Source organism: Spea bombifrons, chromosome 10 (genome assembly GCF_027358695.1).
Source record: "Spea bombifrons isolate aSpeBom1 chromosome 10, aSpeBom1.2.pri, whole genome shotgun sequence".
NCBI classification, from domain to species: domain Eukaryota; kingdom Metazoa; phylum Chordata; class Amphibia; order Anura; family Pelobatidae; genus Spea; species Spea bombifrons.
In genome coordinates, this window is record NC_071096.1 from 15509224 (window position 1) to 15530512 (window position 21289).

Sequence of the window (21289 nt, forward strand, 5' to 3'; positions counted from 1 at the left end):
TTACCTGCAGTATTATTACTGAAGTCTAGATGCATTATTTGGCATTTGAGAAAAAAAAACTAAACTGGTTCCAAAACCCCTTATGGAAAATGATCAAAAGCCCCTTCCTATTCTACCACACAGTCATTTTTAAGGAATTCTGTAAGAATCCGTGTCTCCAACCTGCAACACTCTGCACAAAGGGAAGTTGGCAGATGTTACAGTATCCCAAAAACAGAGGTTATCACTATAGATATATACTGGTTATACACTTGGCCTGTTAGTATATAGAATTGGTTAATAACATTGCAACTGCTGTTACTCATTACACTTACAGTGGGCAAAACAAAATGCATATGGTGCTTGTAAAATCTGTGACCCCCATCTTACCTTTTACTTCCATAAGTTAAGTTCCATAAACTAAACAAATGTGTGAGCAGATTAACATGAACAATAGATGTGTATTAAATAACGGGTACACTGGTGAAAATAATCTTAAAGGGGAATTGTTGTCATCACAGTCTTTTGCATAACTAAATCCAGGCTAATATGTTCAAGTCTGTAGTACAAGAAATGGTCAATCTCATTTGCCTGGATATGATGGGTCCTTTGTTCTGTTTAACATCAGAGATCTCCAAAATGTTAACCACCTTGAAATACAAATGTATGATAACACTTTGTAATACATTTTTAATAAAACAGTTCACAATTTCCTTTAGTTAGTTTTTGGCCTCATGAATTCTCCCTCATTCTCACCCATCATAATCTCAGCCCAGGTGAAGTCCCCCCTTTTTGTTTCTATTAAAATATACTCTCTCCCTGCGCATTCAGGCCCTGAATCCTTAAAAGATGCTTTAAAAAAAACCACAGATTGTTTCTCCCCCGAAATAACAGCCAAGCCTCTCCTCCTACACATTTCACTGGCCATCCCAGTCGTGTCAATTGCCAAGAGCACCACAAGGAGATCTAGTGGAAAGCGACAGTTCCGGCTGCTGTAGGCATGGGTTAGGACTCGTAGTGCATTGTCTCGGGCATTGGGAAGATGTCTGTAGAAAGAGCAAGCCTGCAGGCAGTCAAGCTGATGAACCAAACGGAACAATCGTACCCAGTTTCCTTCCAAATAGGCACGATTTACTGCCAACGCAATCTGCACCTGTGGTGAATCGCCCACGCCACGTGGTAGCTTCAGAGCACGATTTATGGTGTCCATATTGCCTGCAGGATGTAAAGAGTTAATTAATGTAATCTATTTGTAATATGTGGATGATTCCAAGTTGCTAGTAACACACTAAGATGGTTAAAGCGTAGGATGTGCAAAAAATCCTCTGTAGCTACTGTCTTATTAAGATGCATGTGAGAAACTATACATCTACTTATGTCAATCTCCCTCTAGGCTCTAACCACTACTGAAACTAAAGGACAGATATTAGCTCAAAAACATCACATCAGTTTGATTTGAGGCATCCAGATATCAAACAATGCTTAATAATAATCTGGTAGCCATAAAAAAGCTGAATACGTACCAGCTACACCATTAGAAAGAAAAAAACAGATGTATGAACTAGCATCTTTTTCACCCTTGCCATTAAGTCCACATTTTTCATAATAAGCCATTAATAATAGAGTCCCAAATGCTAAAGAAGGCCTGTAATCAATCATATAGCCTTACCTAAATCATACAGAAGCAACAAGGCTTGAAACTCAGCTTCCCTGGGGCATTTTGGATCCATTCCGTAGCATTCCATCAGATCAGCAAAGCAATCCCGAACCTGCTTTGCGTGCAACACTTCATCATAGCTATCTGAGGGCAAGTCTCTCACGAGATATGGAGCACAAAGAAGGAATCCAAGGCTCCCCTCCAAAACAAAGGCCCCTAAACGTCCTTGGATCCTCTGTACTGTCAAGTCCTGCCTCACTGCCCGTAGACGATCAAATACAAAAATATAAGCCTCTGCCAAAGATGCTAAATCTCTTTCGTTTACGTGATCCCACACTTCCATCAATAGGTAGTTCACGGTTTTTAACAACACAGACGGAGGTCGGAGGTCACACGGAGAAGACAGCTTCTTTCCTGCAGCAGGGCGGCTGTATTCTTTAACAGTTTTGGAGGGGTCAGCTAATGGGAGGCTTCGCATTTTACATCTCCCTCTTGCCCAATTCCCTTCACCCACTAGAGTCTCGAATCTGAACAGACGACCCTGTTGCTCTCTTTCTTTGCACTCTCGCATTGGGCACATATCCAGGCATCGTCCAACTGGAGGCGGTGGCGATACATTCATCTTTCTGGACCACAATAACTACCTGAATAAGGAGTAGAAGTCACCTGTAACTTTATGTTTTTATAACTTGAAATCATCGTTTTACAGAAACGTTTCTATAATGAACAATTGCTTAGCATGTAGTCGATATGCAAATAGTATCATAATAATTGCAGCCATTTAGAAAAACGCTAGTCTCCTGGCCATCCACATCATCAACCTTCAGGGACCCTGCACTGAACGTCTGCACTTTTAAAACATTTGTTCTTACCGATTGCTTAGGTGTTTTTAAAACCGTCAGTTTAACCTAAAAGAACATTCAAAGTTTGTAAGGTCAAAACATGGGAACATCATTGTTCCATTGTACAGCGCTGTGTAATATAATGGTACTATATTTAAAAAGAATAATAGTAATCATAATTTAAAATAGCCAGATTACTATAAATCAAAGCTAAGATTTTAGATGGCCGATCCACCACTAGAAAACATTTTGTTTCCTTATTATTAATATCGAAATGCACAGATTATACCTGTGACAATTTTGTCAGATTTCTCTAATCTCTTTCACGACAAATGAACGGTTCGTGGGGACGAACTAAACAGCATATTGGGATGATGGGATGATTGGCTGCAATGCTCAACACTATCAATAGGTATCAGTACACATTTTACACTCATTGTAAATCAAAGTATGTTCTTTTAGGTAGTTCTTGATACTAAGTTGCAACGAATACATTGCAAAAAGAAGCTGCAAAATTTTAACTATTTACTTGCTGAAATATATACAGTTTTATAACGGAATCATGGTAAATGCTATAGAAATAATAGAAAAATGTTATGTAATCAAAATATTGATTTAATATGGTACAAGAATGTGCAAACACCAGATTTTACCTGTTTTGATTGGCACAACATGGGAATATATATTTTAAACATGGGGATTATGGGTGGAATATGGGTGGAATATCATGGTTACAGATGCCAAGGAACAAATTTGACCCGTTTACATGGGGATTATGGGAGGAATATTATAGTTACACATGCTAAGTAACATATTTGACCCATTTCTGATAGGTTGAAAATGAGTATACCCATATTCTTAGCAGAAACAGATCAAATATGTTATGCAGCATGTGTAACAATAATATTCCACCCATAATCCCCATGTAAAAATAATAAAATGCCCATATTCTTATCAGAAACAGGTCAAATGTGGTCCTTGACATGTGTAACCATGATATTCCACCCATAATCCCCATGTAATAAAATATTAAACCCATATTCTTATCAGAAATGGGTCAAATGTGTTCCTTAGCATGTGTAACTATAATATTCCACCCATAATCCCCATGTAAAAATAATGAAATGCCCATATTCTTATCAGAAACAGGTCAAATGTGTTACTTGGCATCTGTAAACATGATATTCCACCCATAATCCCCATGTAAAAAAATATTTATAGCCATATTCTTATCAGAAACAGGTCAAATGTGCTCCTTAGCATGTGTAACTATAATATTCCACCCATAATCCTCATGTAAAAAAATAATATTCCCATATTCTTATCAGAAACAGGTCAAATGTGTTACTTGGCATCTGTAAACATGATATTCCACCCATAATCCCCATGTAAAAAAATATTTATAGCCATATTGTTATCAGATATGGGTCAAATGTGTTCCTTAGTATGTGCAGCTATAATATTCCACCCATAATCCCCATGTAAAAATAATAAAATGCCCATATTCTTATCAGAAACAGGTCAAATGTGTTCCTTGGCATCTGTAACCATGATATTCCACCCATAATCCCCACGTAAAAATAATAATATTCCCATATTCTTATTAGAAATGGGTCAAATGTGTTCCTTTGCATGTGTAACTATAATATTCCACCCATAATCCTCATGTTTAAAATATATATTCCCATATTGTGCCAGTCAAAACAGGTAAAATATGGTGTTGCACATTCATGTACCATATTAAATCAATATGTTGATTACATAAAATGTTTCTGTTATTTCTATAGAATTTACCATGATAAAACTGTATATATTTCAGCAAGTAAATAGTTAAACATTTCCAGCTTCTTTTTGCAATGTATTCGTTGCAATTTAGTATCAAGAACTACCTAAAAGAACATACTTTGATTTACCATGAGTGTAAAATGTGTACTGAGCAATGCTGAGCATTACAGCCAATCATCCCAATATGCTGTTTACTACGTCCCCGGTTCGTGTATGTTTTGAATAATGAAGCCGTTAAAATAACGCTAACAGTATTGCAGGGTTCCTTACCACATATGAAGTACCTTACACTAATAACACAATAACGAAATGCATATGGGACGAGCCAATACCTTTTCATGCGTACAAAATCGTATTACAAAAGAACGAACACGTTGCATACCTTTGTTTATATGTACTTATGCCACATAACCGCATTATTAACTACTTCGCTGCCCCTTATAACGCTGTTTTGTCACGTGACAGCTGGTTTTAGAACGCTTCAATCCACGGCTATTTCCCAGCATACATCTTTTTGTAGTTTTTGACAGTTCCGAACAGCTTACTTCCGCCCCCCTTCCCAACGTACTCTCTGTTATACTGCGTTTACGGAACTTCCGGTTTTTTGTGTTTTTTCCCCCCCGGCTGCGTGCAGTATCTTCAGTAAAGAAATTGCGAACGTAACGGATTAATTTATTTAAATAGTGATAAGTGAAAGCTGTCAGTGTTTCGTTGATTTAACATATGTATTTTGTACAAATATAGTTTGAAATAATAAAATCTTCTGCTCCAGCCAGGGGCAGATTGGGTGCTGTACTGCACGGCCGGGCATAGGCATGGCTGCATAAGCATACAAAACTAGTATGACGGCACTCATGCCCGCTGGCCTTAACGTTCTAGGGCCACCTAGTGATCACCAGTCCAGCTTTTTTTGTGTTGCACTAAAATGTGAGATGTGGCTTCTCTTTTGGACCGCCCCTTTCTAAAGACCCAGGGTGTCTGGAGGGTATGTCTACCAGTGTTCTGCAATGCAAGAGTGTGTATAGACACAAATCTGTTCACAAATTCAATTATGTCAATTGAATATTAACCCTTTTAGTCCCCTTAGGAGGTACCTGTATCTCCTTCAAACCTGTCACAAGAAGCCAATTAGGACGTGCAGGTACGTCCTGACTTTGTTTAAGTGGCAGGGACACCTCCGTGCAGCTGCACCAACAGCCTAGGGTCTCCCCTGTTGGCAGAAGCAAGCATTCCTACCTTCCTTCTAACTGATTGCAGACACCCACCACAAGTTCACTTGGGGAGAAAGGAGCCTTATCATTGCTACCCCTGCTGGCTGATCGCATTTATTGCAATCGGCAACGCAGGGCCATGAGGCCATGTTTGCTGATCACAGTGTGAGCCCACAAACAGATCGGCATGAGAGAGAGAACAATAATTTATCAAGATTACCAAAGATTTCTTTTTAAAACGAATAGTGTTACACACACACAGAATACAAAATTAAAAGACAAAAACTGTGTGGAAGCTCAGTAATGTCACTAATGTCAGTGATATATAAAAAAATCACTACTCCCAAACCACCAATAGTATTAAGAAAATTTGTAATATGGGTGGTATTTAAAGCACGGATGTGGCCCTCTGGAACATAAAAATATGTATGTAACGAGGAGATGTTGCTGAACATAAATTAGATCATTGTTCAGCTGTGGCACTTACAGTAAAGAAGGCAATTTAAGCAAGATTGCAACAAATATGATTTTGTTCTATCACTAATAAATATTATGTATTTCTATGGTTTTAAAAGACCCTACTTCTCCAGAACAAAATTATGTATAAGTTGTGCGCGTTCATCAAATATGGAAAGGGGGAATCATGGTTTAACAAACATGGTAAAAACCACAAAAAATATTTTGGCCCTTTTGTTATGAAAATCCACAGGCCTGAAGGGGTTAAACACACGCAAACTGTTATACCACAGGATAATGCACACGGAACACAGTTTAACACACACAGGAAACAGTAACACAGTTTAACACACAGGACGTAGCATAACACAGTGTAACGCACACACATGCCTGACACAAACATTGTGATCCAATAAGTTATGGTAGATATGGAGCAGGGGACTCTCCCCCCACCAGGGATAACAGGTTTTGTAGAACACTATCAAATCCGGAGCTTGTGATTCCCCAGCCAGTGAGGAGACTGCAAAGCTTAATTGCTGCACTTCCGTGTTTCCAGCAATGTAATTAGCCTAAAACTTTGTGAAGAAGTCTGCTATTCTGGGACCATCGTAGCTTTGCAGTACTCAACATTTACTTTTGGCGGGTCTACATTTTTGACCCAATATGACATGACTGTTATAAGTGTTTTCATACTGTCTCATTAGTAAACGATACTAAAAATGTTTAAAAAGCATTTATCCTAAAATCAAAATTATAATTGGATTTAAAGGCTGAAATAAATAGTTTTGCGATTATCTTAACAACTTGTTTGGATAAAGACACTGTCTGTCAATGCCAAGGGTACATTAACGGCAAGTGTCAGTGCACTAAACCAAGTCTAGCAATAGACTTAAAACCAGCGTATAGGCAAAAAAGGTTTAAGGAAAATGTTATAGATGCATTTTAATCAGTTCAGTGTTAGATTTATGAAGGACAAAGAACCAAGAGTGTCCAGAAGCCACTGATTTGCCTACGCAGAGCCGCCATCAGACATTTTGGGGCCCAGTACAGATGTATGTGCCTTCTTAGCGTTGCAACCCCTCCACCACGTCTTTTTCACAGTTCCTATTGCATTTTCTTGGCCCCTGAGTATCCCTTCCCCTCATCCTAATGTCCATACCCCTCTGCTGCCTTCTCCCACCAGTGTCTGTGCATCTCTATCCTCATGCCGCATACATATTTGACCCCTAGTGTCAAATCCACCCTGTACCCATCCCTCCAGTGCAAGTACCTCACTGTCCCCATTATCCATCTGCATACATCTCTATGACTACCCTTCATGCTTGCTGTGAACCTATTGTAGAGCAGAACCTAGCAGAAGGTGCAAGGTAATGAGTGTGATGTCTCAATTATTACCTTGCATTTCCTGCCGCCAGCACACCTCTACAAATTCCATGTGTGATAAGCAAGATAGGTAGACACAGATGAGTAGGGACAGTAAAGGTCCATGTATCAGCTTTACCTCCCTGATGGCGGCCCTGCGCCTGTGGACTAGATACCTTACTATTTACTTTTGCCTTTCCTTTTGAGTTCATCCTACTCTCGTATTCATTCATATGTAAAACTACCCACTACCCCTTTCATTTACCAAAAGGTATTTGTAGAAAGAAAAAAAACTAATAATAATGAGAGAATCCACTGATCGACAGTGTCCCAGCTATAAAACACACATCAATCATATAACAGCATGATACTAATTTTGTTATCGCCAGGAATGTTCCAACATTTGTTGTAAAACCTAAATAAGACTTCTCTTTTGTACCAATGTCAATATTCCAAATGTGCGTCTTTGAAAATCAATCTGGGCTCCTGCTCATGTGCTCCTGGAAAATCATCTCTGCATGGCGTAGGTATTCAGATGTTCTGCGCGCAACTGTGTCCCTCCTAGATATGCAAGGGTCACCTGGAAATATGAATAAAACACCTTGAATAATTTCCAAAACAGCCACACAGCTATCCACAACATGGTTTGGCAGCTTGTCACACCCTAGCTGTAGCTGTACTAGCATGATTATATAGTTCACGAAACTCAAAAAACCCCAAAACATTGCACCCAGATATTTGATGTTAAATAAAGACCAGTCAACACAAGAAATTAAGTTACTAACCACACAAGCATGCTAATACCCCTAAGTATGTAGGATATTAGCAATTACTAAAAATATAACGTGCCATTCATTCTCACCTTTTACTCCCCTTAATAAAGTATCCACAGCATTACGGTATAGCCTGAAAGCTTCTGGGTAATCTCCAGCGGTCTCCTTTTCCATTGCTTTTTGGATCTCTAAAGTGGCCTCTGACACGTAGGCCCCACCTTCTTCTACATCATTTGTAAGTGCAGAGTCTGGTTTCTCCCCTTCACACTCCAGTGACAGCAGGCATAAATCAAGTTCCGATTCCACAAGAGACCGTTCTGGATGTAAGACAAATCAATCTGTTACATGAAAACTGCATCTGCTCTCACACAGGCATTCCCAGTGTCAGCTTACAGCAGCCTCTTACAGTAGTGATGCTCATGTCCATACCCTGACAGCCTGGAATTTGGTGCATCCTTAAAAGCAAGTAATTTAATACATTTTTCATTGAGATGGCTGCACTCAAGGTGGGATGCCCCAAAAAAGTGTGTGTGTGTGTGTGTGTGTGTGTGGTGCACTAAGCCTGGAATATGCAGGTAAGTGACAGTATACAGTGGATCAATTTTATGACCGATTAGTCTGTGGGAAAAAAAGAGAAACTTATGCTGAGGATACATATATATATATATATATTGTACACTTAGCTTGAAAAAGGAGAACCGAAACGGCGTAGGGGAAGTGGTGGATAATATGGGTAAGGAGCACATTATTCTAATTATTGGAACTACCTGTGCATTTTGTATTGATGTCAATAGTGCCTTATATATTTGTCAAATGCAAAGGTGCACTCCATAGTGAGTATTATTAACTATGCACTTTTTGATGGTCATATAATTGATAGGTGCACTCTATACAGAGTAATATACAATTACACTTGAATGACTTGGCACTTTATGATTCTTATGATGGTTTACATGCACTTGAGACACTTTATATACACATAGCCATATTTCCTCCATATGCTCTGATTTTCTTCTTAAAACCTCTGTTGTCTATGTAATGAAATACTTTATATATGATTTTTACAAATAAGTTTTTGTATAATAAAATAATATATTTTATATAAGGGCTTTTGTAGAACTCTTTTCTTGCTAAGTGTACAAAGTTTACAGGAGTTTCCCCCCTTTGAGGATGAGATCCTAATACATGCCACAATATTTATAGCATTATGTTATTTGTGAAGAGTGTGGTTGGATTCTTTTGTGTTATATATATATATATATATACACATACACACACACACACACACATACCATATTCGCTCGATTATAAGACGACCCCCCAGAATTTGAATATTAATTTCGGAAAAAAAAGAAAAGGCCTGAATATAAGACTACCCTATAGGAAAAAATGTTTTACTAGTAAACAATTTTTTCATATGTAGTAAAAACTATGATTGAGAAAAATAAATTTTTGTTTTTATTTCCTTTTATTTGCCAACCTGCCCCAAGTTATGCACATCTGCCCCTAGGCTTGCCACTCTGCCCCCAAGATATGCCCTATACCCCCTTATATGCCACTCTGCCCACAGAAATGCCTTATACCCCTATATGCCACTCTGCCCCCCAGATATGAGCGTAGACAACCTCTGCTGCTGCCGGAAGGTCATGTCACGCCAGTGCTCCGTCATAGAAGCCCTAGCGGAAGTGCAGGCAGAAGCGGAGGCTGTCTACGTTCACCGGCTGCCAGAAAGGAGGATCAAGTTCCCCTGCAGCACTGCGGGGATCCTCCTCTCTGGCAGACGGTGGACATCTGTTCGATATGAGCAGACAACATCCACTTCTGCCAGCACTTCCACTGGGGCCGCTATGATGGAGCACCGGAGGGTCATGTCATGCCGGTGCTCGGTCATAGAAGCCCCAGAGGAAGTGCCGGCAGCAGCGGAGGTGGTTTGCGCGCATCGCCCAGACGTTCACTGGCTGCCAGAGAGGAACATCCAGTTCCCTGGCAGCACTGCGGGGGAGTCAGACCTCTTTTTGAGGTCGAATTATAAGACGACCTCAAATATAAAAGACAATGAGAATTTGCTCTGAAAAAAACCCTTGTTTTATATTCGAGCAAATACAGTATATATTCACTTTTCATGGTTGCCTAAAAAGTAAGCTCAGACACGATGTCCTCTGGACAGTCTTAAAAGAAAGCTCAGAGTAACCTCAAGAGGGATGCCCCTAAAACACTGAAGGCTGAGTCCAAGAACCTATGCTTTATATAAAGAAAATACTGTAAGATTATCCGTACCTTCCATAAAGCAGGGGTCAAACAGTGCCAGATCACTGAAAGTGAGCGGGTGCTTGGGAGATGATTCGGGTTCACTCTTTGTTCTTTCATTTTCTAATTGAACATGGTCCTCGCTGATATCAAACAACAAATCAAATGGAGATAGTTCTGCAGAAGACACATTTTTAAATAACATATAACCTTGTCATTAGGCATTTAAGAGTACACCAATGCACACTTCAGATATTGTTGCCTTCAGATATATTTTACAATTTTCCTCTGAAAGCAAAATATATAATACTCCTTCTGGACTCCGACAAACCATTATAAAATCTACATATTTTGTGAACACTTGATAAGGGTTCTATGGTTCCATCCCTTTACTCAACTCACCACCACCGACAGCATCTTCAGCTTCTTCTTTCACCTCTTGTGTCACTATATCTCCGGAAGCATTATCGACACCTTCTTTGACTTCATTAGATAAAGACTGTACTTGTTCTGGTGTAAGAGGAGGAGGTAACACAAGGGTACCCACTGAATCTGTAATGTCCGATCGTGCCACAACCTCTCCTCCCTACAAACAACACACATAACAGTGAATTACATGTCTGCCAACCGCCACAAAAGGACAACCAAATGACAAACAAGAAGGAACTCTGGCATATTTCAAAATACCCCTTGGAATCTTACCCTAAAGAATTCTTTTAACTGTGGGCTATTATTTAGAGCTGGGATATTCACAGTGAACTTGAGCATATCTTCTGCTGCTTGTCTTCTCTCTTCTATCACGGGAGCTTCAAAACGCCCTGTATAACAAAAAAATATATATACATATAAAACTACTTAAGCTTTCAGGACTTCAATATATTTTACTACACGCACTCTTTGGTTATCAGAGATTCAACAAAATAGACTTTTTTATTGTTTTGCTTCTGCCTAAAATGACAGCAGGACATGTACATATGTATTGGTCCAATGTCTATGGAAGCTGAGTAGCATCAGCCAATCACAATTACACTAACTGAACATTGATACGCAATGCGTTATTACGTATGCTTCCTCCTTACACTTCCTAATATCAGAAAAGGCCGTCGGGGGGTCAAAAAGATAGACGTTTCATTTCCTAACTCAAATAACTAATGCACGTTTGCACCAACTTGCTTATAGTAAAACGGACTCCAATATGCATAAAAAAAAATAATAAAGCAGTTTGGGTATCTAAACTGACAATTTAAAGCTGATCTACCACCATTACTAAATCCCACTTTTTACATTTGTAGACACCAAATAAACCAAATTGTGGTGACAGATTACAAGGGGGCAGGGGCAGGCTGGTCTCGGGGCAGTGGTCTCCCTGGCTGGTCCAAAATTCTTCTAACACAGCCAGTCTGTCTTGCAAACGTGGGAATGAGGTCCTCACCCCATTCCCTCAAGATTGTAAGCTTGCGAGCAGGGTCCTCTCTACCTAATGTATCGGTTTGTCTTAGTCTGTCAATTCTCGTCTTGTCATACCCCTTGAACATATGTACTGTATTAAGAGCTGCGTAAATTGTTGGCTCTATATAAATAAAAGATATTATTATTAATAATAATGTAGTGCTATGTAATAGTGTGGCTCTTCGCACAGTGAAAAAAAGGCTCTAGGCAATGTAGGAGTGTGGAGGTGCAATTGTTTGGATGTTAGAGTGTAAAAGTGCATGTGCTAGTGCATATTTTAGTCACTGGGGACAGGGAGGACCACCCCGGTCCTCCCTCCCCGAGTTACTAACATGTGCACTTTTACACTCTAACAGCCCCCAGACCAGAAGGTGTTAAGGAGGGAAGGTGTCAGTCTTCACCTTACCTATGAACTCTTGCATTGATTTATGTGGCAAGATATATGGACATGATTTGTCCAGCTGTAAGATGACATCTTCTCACAGGCAACACTTACCGCTATTCATGATTATTCATTCTCATCATACCGCACTTCCATTATATTAACAACTAACTGTATCTCCATAATTATATGGGGTATGCATTCACCTAACAATTCACCTACCGATCTACACGTACAATGTTGAATTCAAAGATCCTGGGGTTTGAAAGTCACCCCAAGAGACAGTAATTGTGAAAAATGTCAGATACATACAGCTGGACAGCTGGTCCATAAGGTCAACAGTTCTATATATATCCTAACATTTATTGGTGCACACAGAAAGTCTTTTGTCCACAATTATTTCCCTTATCCAAATATTAAAAAAGGTAGGAGAGGAAAAGGTTATATGAAAAACCACATCCCCTCTTACCAAAAACTTGAGCTTTGGGAAATGCTGGGAATTCCTGATTGCGCTGGAAGAGATTTCTGTGAGTGTATGAGAGCTCTCCATGAAGTTTCTTAAAGTCACTGTACCGTTTCCATATAACCACCTAAACATTAAGAATAATAAAAGCATGTTTAGATTTATCACGCACCCATTGGAAGTCCCCAATACCACATCATATGCTTTATGTATGAATATATAAACGAAATACAGAATCTAATCTATATATATATATATATATATATATATATATATATATATATATATTGCGTTATTCATTTTGCTAGGTGTTTATCTGGTATTATTATTGATTAATGCCCAATCGATGGTGTTATGTGCCATACTACATTGTTGTTGTGATAGCTAATTAATATATGCAATTTAAGTGCTACCTCTAGACACAGACTGAGATGAGCAGACTGTTAGAGAGTTATTCTGGTGGAACAATCAGTGGGAAAATTCAATGGTTGCTATAATGAATGCCTTAACTGTGCTTGTTAGTATCACATGCCGTCAGTGTCTGTCCTGACTTATCACATGACATCTGGAATTCTAATAATACTGACTTGGACTATACCTCTTTAACATCATGGGGGTTCTTCTTTGATATAAACTGAAGAAAAAGAAGCAAAACAGGGAGATATTACAATTAATAGACTTGACACATACAGTAATGGGGGGGGTATCCAATTGCTGTCAAGTTATATATCACACTGTAGAAATATATGTTAATTGCATACCTCAGCTGTCACCTTATATTCAGTGAATCCCTTCGGATGGGTCCGGGTCTCGGTCACGTAATACTTTCGTTCATGCTGATCCCGGCTGCCCCGGGACATCTTTTGAGGCTAGTGCTTAATATGAGGACCCTTTAAGAGTCCCAGCGCCTTGACTTGTCAGTGAGCATGCGCATTGGTCCGTGATGACAGCCAGACCTGAAGCAATACAAAGCGTAATGCGGAAGAGTGTTGCCGGCCTGTCAGCTTGGCGCATGCGCCGGGTGTGTATGTACAGAGTATTACGCTTTCATTCTCTGGTAAATACTGGGAACCACCTTTTTTTGGGATGGGTCGCGTGTTAACTTTTAGAGTGACAAATGGCTCTGCTAATGGTTTGATTCTGTCTGAAGAATGGACCAAAGAGATCCAAAAAGCTTATGTGATGCTACATGTTTCTGTGCTTTCCCAACAAAATATTTAACCTACCAATTAGAGCTCCAAGACAGGCCTGGATTAGCCACCTAGCACATCAGGCACGTCCCCCGTGAGCCACTGGCCAACAGCCATCCATACCCAATCTCATACCTCCCAACATTTGAAAATGTGAAAGAGGGACAATTTTTACTTTTTAATCTCGCGGAACTCACCAATACAAGCAATTGCACTTTAAAATGTCGCGCTTGCATCGCCACTTAAAACATGCTTTGTTTTTGTCAGCACAGTCATGCATATTAAAAATAACCAACACATTTAATTGAATTCCCATAAGGCTCAGCCAGACATACTACTTCCATGATATATCGACAAAAGGGCGCATGGACATGTGTAGAAAAATAACAATACAATAGTGTAATAAGTTCAAAAATATATCTGTGTGGTGAATAAATATTGCACTCACAAGAGTAACTTGTACAAGAGGCTCATCAGGTAACGGCTGTTTTTCGTAAATTCTGAAATGTAGATAAGAAAACCACCAATGGTGCAGTATTGTAGAAAATATATTTAATAAGAAAAAACTGGATAAACTCACAAGTAAGTTAGCACAACAGAATTGTTATGCTAAAAGCGCAGTATGGAAACAAGCATCCAGCAAAATAAGATGTATCCGTATGGAAAAATCTCTCTGAGTTTAACATTTCTGCGCTGCTCGTGTTTAGCTGTAATTTTCTTCTTTCCCGTTTACTGAACCCACACACATTAGATATTGTTTTTTTTCAGGACAAGAAGGGCTTTCTTTAGATGACATTGTTTTGATTGTATCATATTATTTACTATTAAAGAAAGTATAAAATATGGTGAAACATTTAGAAAAAAATGACTGTTTCTAACTTTTAGTTGAAAAATCTTTTACTCATCTATAAAAGGTAATAAAAAAACCTGCTAAATAGATTCTACTATTTGTCCTGAGTTTAGAAATACCCAATGATTTTATGTTTTTTTGCTTTTTTCTACACATTATGGGGCAATAAGTACAGGTAGCGTTTTGCTATTTCAAAGCCATTTTTTTCCAAATCTGGTAATTCTTCCCCCCATGTGCCATTTCGGGTATCTTTGAACCCGGCCAATGCAATTTACCCCATCAAGTCATACACACATTTTACTTCAGGTATGAATAAACAGGTTCTGGTATATGTCACTATCATGATCAGCAACATCTCCTGAGTACAGCGATACCTCACATGAATGATTTTGCCTGGCTGTTTGGGGGCAAAAGGGCCACATTTGGGGCATGCACATTTTTCAATGTTGAACTTTGGCATTTGGGGATCCACTGCCCATGCCCTATTTGGTACATCTTTGAGCCGGGCCATTTCAGTGTGCCCAATAAACCCATATATTTTTGAAAACTAGACACCCCAGGGTATTTCAAATGCTAGTATTTTAACTCTTTCCATGCACCATATCTACCACCAGTCTTTGTCAAACTTTATGGTAGTCATTTTTTTGCATTTATTTTGTCACACACATTTTAATTCAGGTATGAATTAAAAAGTTCTCGTATATGTCACTATCACAAAACACCCCAATATGTGTTCAGCAACATCTCCTGAGCGCAGTGATACCCCACATGAATGATTTTGTCTGGCTGTTTGGGGGCAAAAGGGCCACATTTGGGGCATGCACATTTTTCAATGTTGAACTTTGGCATTTGGGGATCCACTGCCCATGCCCTATTTGGTACATCTTTGAGCTGGGCCATTTCAGTGTGCCCAACAAAACCATATATTTTTCAAAACTACACACCACAGGGTATTTTAAATGCTAGTATTTTAGCTGTTTGCATGCACACATTTTACGAAGTCGAGGCATTACAGCAACGCCGTTTCGGTGCAGAAAGTGAAAATAGTTCGCTTTCTGCACCCGTTGAAAGACGTGCCGGTCCTGGCACGTCAATTGTCGTTATCGACTTGATTTTGGGTGACGTGCCCGGACCGTCAATTGTCATCAAGGGGTTAAACACACCTGCCCATTAACACACATATACACATACGCTGCCTTTACACACACATATACACATATACTGCCCTTACACACACACACATATACACGTACACTGCTCTTACACGCACACATATACACGTACACTGCCTTAAAGAAAAATATAGACACATACACCGCCCTTACACACACACACACATACATGTACACTGCCCTTATACACACACACATATACACTGCCCTTACACACACACACACATGTACACTGCCCTTTGATTTTGGAATCAAAACATTTGCAAAAGTTCCATTGTATTCAGTGGAACAAAACAGTGATCACATTATTCTTCACAATATTCTTGTAAGAAACTTGTATTTCTTTATTAATTCATGTAAACAATTTTTTCATATTAAATAAAAGCTATGATTGAGAAATTTTTATTTGTCAACCTGTCCCCCCAGTTATGTACATCTGACCCCAGGCTTGCCACTCTGCCCCAAGAAATGCCTAATATCCCCCTATATGACACTCTGGCTCCCCGATATACCTTATACCCTCCTATATGCCACTCTGGCCCATGATATGCCTTTTAACCCCCTGTATGCCACTCTGCCTCCAGAAATGCCTTATACCCCCTATATGCCACTCTGCCTCCAGAAATGCCTTATACCCCCTATACGCCTGAGACTGCTTGTTAGCGTGTATCTGCCTGGGTTTGTATTTGTGTCTGTGTGTGTCTTCCTGGATATTTTAGTGTGTGTCTGTATGTTAATGTGCTTTGTTCAATGCTTAACCCCTTAAGGACCAGGAATTTTCATGGGTCAATGACCAGAGCGATTTTTCCATTTTTGATATGTGGTTGTTTAAATGTAAATTTCTTCTCTGTCTTTTAATGCACCCATACAAGTTATATGTTATATGTTATTTTAAAAGGACAGGGCTTTCTTTGGGTACCACATATGTATAAAAAATATAAAAAGGAAAGTGTAAACTCACCACAATTTATTTATGTTCTCGGACCAGCAACAGGCTGACAATGGCATTCAATCTGTAGTGCAAAATGTTTTTGTAATCCAGAGGAAACAGCCACATAATAAATTCAAGCCGGAGAACAGGTGTTGATATAGCAAAAGTTTAAAAATTTGTTCCTCATGACAACATGTAGACAGAGTCATACCCACCCCCCTTGGAAAAACAGCTTTACGCATTTCGTGGGCGCTTACCTATGAACCTTGCATTGTTTACCACTATTTGGTCAAAAGTATTGGGACACACCTCTTAATTATTGAAATCAGGGTTTGGGCTAGGCCCGGTTTTTGTGATGGAACGCGGAGCCGAAGGTTACGAGAAGACAACCAAACCTTTTCCCCAAGCTGGTAGGAGGGTGCGGGCAGGCATTTGCGATCAGCCTGGAGCTTGTACCTGCCCTGAGAGTGTTGCAAGGCATTCTGGACCTGTACCCAGGTGGAGCGGAGTTCCTGAAGATGTTTTCCAATGACGGAATCCCTTGTGGCGCAAACTTATTGGGCAACACGGAGGTTTGGTGGTAGTATTGTGGGCAATCAGAGGCATAACAACATAAAAACTGCTCCAGGGCCTCATTTGCCCATTCCGCTACCCCATTAGAGTGTGGGTGGTAGGCTGAGGAAAAGGAGAGCTGAATTCCCATCTGCGCGCAAAAGGCTTGCCAATACTTGGAGTCTAACTGGCTACCCCAGTCCGAGACAATAACTTTGGGCAACCCATGCAAACGAAAGACCTCTCGAGCAAGCTCCTTAGAGGTAGGCAATTTTTTAAGCGGAATGCAATGGGACGTTTTGGAAAACCGACGAGTCATGACTATGACCCTATTACCCTGGGAAATGGGAAGGTCCACAATAAAATCCATGGAGAGATGGGTCCATGGTCTTTCTCTACTGGGAATGGGTTGGAGGAGGCCCACTTGAAGGTGATGAAGAGACTTATTTTGTGCACACACGGTACAGACAGCTGCGTATGCAGTTATGTCAGTGTATAGATTAGGCCACCAAAACTGCTGAGATATAGACCATATTAATTGATTTTTATCCGGATGCCCAGTGGCCTTGGTAGCATGGTACGTGTGGAGCAGTTTAGCGCGAAGGTGTTCATTACCAAAGAAGCGGCCACAGGGCTTCTCGGGAAGCGTTGGTTTGGGTGGTCAGGATCTCCTCACCTGAGGTTAAACTGATACAAATCATAGCCAAGATACGGTCCAGGAGAATCTCAGGAGTAGGAGGAGATTTCTTTCTAGATAAGGAGGGAAACTGTCGGGATAGGGCATCAGCCTGTATATTCTTGGTACCAGGAAGGTACGACATAATTAAATCTTGACAGGAACAGAGCCCATTTGGCCTTAGATAAGTATGTCAAGTTCTTAAGTGGTCCGTTAATATCACTATCGGTACTGACGTGCCCTCTAGAAGTTGCCTCCATTGTTAGGAGCTAGGATAATGGCTAGTAGTTCTCGATCTCCTATCTCATAATTGCACTCCGCTTGGCTTAACTTCTTGGAGAAGTAACCACATGGATGCATCGCGCTCTCTGGGGTAGGACATTGCAACAGGAGGGCGCCTACTCCTGTCTCAGGCGCATCGACTTCTGGAATGAAGGGAACACTAGGTTAGAGTGTGCCAGTACCGGTGCTGTAGCGAAGAAGGCGGCATCTGGGGACCGTTGCTGAGGGTTGGCATCTGCGTGGTGGTTTTGTAAGGATGTGGAATGTGTGAGAATATCATCGAGATAAACCTCCATGCATTGCTGCAACATATGTCGGAGGACGTCATTAATGAATTCTTGGAAAACCGCGGGAGCATTGCAGAGACCGATGGGCATTACGTGATATTAATAATGCCCGCTCCTGGTGTTGAACTCCTGGCCTTCCTTAATCCTCACGAGATTGTATGCCCTTCTCAAATCAAGCTTAGTATAGACCGTAGCTCCCTTGAGGCGGTCGAATTGTTCTGTCATCAAAGGAATGCGTTTTTAATAGTCAGGCGATTGAGACCCCTGTAATCAATACAAGGCCTCAATTCTCCACCAGGGGAAGAGGAGGACTTGGGGATGAACACCCGAGAAAGCGCATCCATTGCGTACTCCTCCATGGCCTTATTCTCTATGACAGACAGTGTTGTTTGACAGTGACATATACCATATTTGCTCGATTATAAGACAAGGTTTTTTTCAGAGCAAATGCTCTGAAAAATACCCCTCGTCTTATAATCGGGGTCGTCTTATAATCAGACCTCAAATAGGTCTGACTATGAGACGACTAAGATCCAGATCCCCCGCAGCTGCAGGGGACCTGGATCCTCCTGCCCCCCCCGTCCCACTTACCGGTACTTCTGAGTCCCCAATGTGTAGCTGGGGCAGCGTGTAGATGTCTACGCGATTCGCGTAGACAACTTCCGCTGCAGCAGGAAGGAGGTGTGGCTAGCAGCGGGGGTTGTCTGCGTCCATCGCGCAGACCTTCCCCGGCTGTCAGAGATCAGAGTTCCCCGCACCGGTGCCGGGGAAGGTCTGCGCGATGGACGCAGACAACCCCCGCTGCTAGCCACGCCTCCTTCTGGCTGCAGCGGAAGTGCGTGGGATCTACACGCTGCCCCGCCTACATGACAGGGAAGTCAGAAGCACCGGTAAGTTTGGGGGGGGAGTGTTAAATGGGGGCATAAGGCATTTCTGGAGGTGCATAACTGGGGGGCAGGTTGGAAAATAGAAGGAAATAAATCCAAAATATTTTTCTCAATCATAGCTTTTATTAAAAAAAAATAGTTTAGATGAATTAACATTTACTGGTAAAACTTCTTTCCTATAGGGTCGTCTTATATTCAGGATTTCTAAATTATTATTTAGATTTGGGGGGTCGTCCTATAATCAGGGTCGTCTTATAATCGAGCAAACACGGTACTATGAGCTGTATATTCATACCTGAAGTGCAATTTTTGTGATAAGAAACACAAAATAAATTATTACCACAAAGTTTGACTAGGGTGTTAGTAGAATTAGTGCGTGGAATGGGTTAATACACCAGCATTTGAAACACCTTGGGGTGTCTAGTTTTCAAAAATATATCGTTTGGTAAATTGCATTGGCCGGCTTTAAAGATACCTGAAATAGCACATGGGGCAGAATGACCAGATTTGGAGGAAAAAAAATAGCTTTTGAAGTAGCAAAACGCTACTTGTACTTATTGCCCACTAACTTGCAGAAAAAAACATTAACTATTTCTAAACTCAGGACAAATATTAGAGTCTATTTAGCAGGTTTTTTTCATTAGCATTTTTGGATGAGTAAAAGATTTTTCAAATAAAAGTGAGAAAAGGTGGGGGTTTTTTTTCCAATTTTTCATATTTTTATTATAAATTACCGTATTTGCTCGATTATAAGACGACCCTGATTATAAGACGGCCCCCCAAATCTGAATATTAATTTAGGAAAAAAAGAAAAAGCCTGAATATAAGACGACCCTATAGGAAAAACGTTTTACCAGTAAATGTTAATTCATCTAAACTATTTTTTTTTCATAAAAGCTATGATTGAGAAAAATATTTTGGATTTATTTCCTTCTATTTTCCAACCTGCCCCCCAGTTATGCACATCTGCCCCAGAAATACCTTATACCCCCTATATGCCACTGTGCCCCATGATATGACTTTTAACCCTCTAAATGCCACTGTGCCCCATGATATGCCTTTTAACCCTATATATGCCACTGTGCCCCATGATATGCCTTTTGACCCCCTATGTGCCACTCTGCCTCCAGAAATGCCTTATACCCCTATATGCCACTCTGGCACTTAGAGGGTTAAAAGGCATATTATGGGGAAGAGTGGCATATAGGGAGGTTTAAGGCATTCAGGAGGCAGAGTGGCGTATAGAGGGTTAAAAAGGCATTTCTGGAGGCAGAGTGGCATTAAGGGGGTTAAAAGGCATTTCACAGAGCACTCTGCCTCCAGAAATGCCTTATGCCCCCCATTTAACACTCCAACGCCCCCCCTCCCCAAACTTACCGGTGCTTCTGACTTCCCTGTCATGTAGCCGGGGCAGCGTGTAGATCCCACGCACTTACCGGTGCGGGGAAGTCTGATCTCTGACAGCCGGGGAAGGTCTGCGCGATGGACGCAGACAACCCCCGCTGCTGGCCACACCTCCTTCCTGCTGCAGCGGAAGTTGTCTACGCGAATCGCGTAGACATCTACACGCTGCCCCAGCTACATACCGGGGACTCAGAAGCACCGGTAAGTGGGGGTGAGACAGGAGGATCCAGGTCCCTTGCAGCTGTGGGGGATCTGGATCTTAGTCTCATAGTCAGACCTATTTGAGGTCTGATTATAAGACGACCCCGATTATAAGACGAGGGGTATTTTTCAGAGCATTTGCTCTGAAAAAAAACCTCGTCTTATAATCGAGCAAATACGGTATTATTTAAAAAAATGGTATCTGAAGAAAGCCCTTCTTGTCCTGAAAAAGAACAATATATAACTTGTGT

The 21289-nt window shown here is 40.7% G+C and overlaps 2 protein-coding genes across 4 annotated transcripts; both read right to left on the reverse strand.

Moving 5' to 3' along the window:
* Window positions 1-569: 569 nt before the first annotated feature.
* SAC3D1 (SAC3 domain containing 1) lies at window positions 570-4820 on the reverse strand. Its single transcript, XM_053449436.1, has 3 exons — window positions 4646-4820; window positions 1649-2280; window positions 570-1194 (listed from the first exon to the last, which is right to left on the reverse strand). The coding sequence occupies exons 2-3, from the start codon at window positions 2256-2258 to the stop codon at window positions 695-697; spliced, it is 1110 nt and encodes a 369-aa protein (XP_053305411.1). The 5' UTR covers window positions 2259-2280; window positions 4646-4820; the 3' UTR covers window positions 570-694.
* A 2898-nt stretch (window positions 4821-7718) lies between these two features.
* On the reverse strand, window positions 7719-13597 carry SNX15 (sorting nexin 15). Of its 3 annotated transcripts, none has more exons than XM_053449439.1 (8): window positions 13380-13597; window positions 13205-13240; window positions 12613-12733; window positions 11015-11130; window positions 10715-10898; window positions 10343-10489; window positions 8155-8382; window positions 7719-7872 (listed from the first exon to the last, which is right to left on the reverse strand). In XM_053449439.1, the coding sequence occupies exons 1-8, from the start codon at window positions 13464-13466 to the stop codon at window positions 7766-7768; spliced, it is 1026 nt and encodes a 341-aa protein (XP_053305414.1). In that variant the 5' UTR covers window positions 13467-13597; the 3' UTR covers window positions 7719-7765. The 3 variants fall into 3 exon arrangements, with proteins under 3 accessions (XP_053305414.1, XP_053305413.1, XP_053305415.1); XM_053449438.1 differs by having other exon boundaries at window positions 13368-13597; XM_053449440.1 differs by lacking the exon at window positions 13205-13240 and having other exon boundaries at window positions 13368-13597.
* Window positions 13598-21289: the final 7692 nt, after the last annotated feature.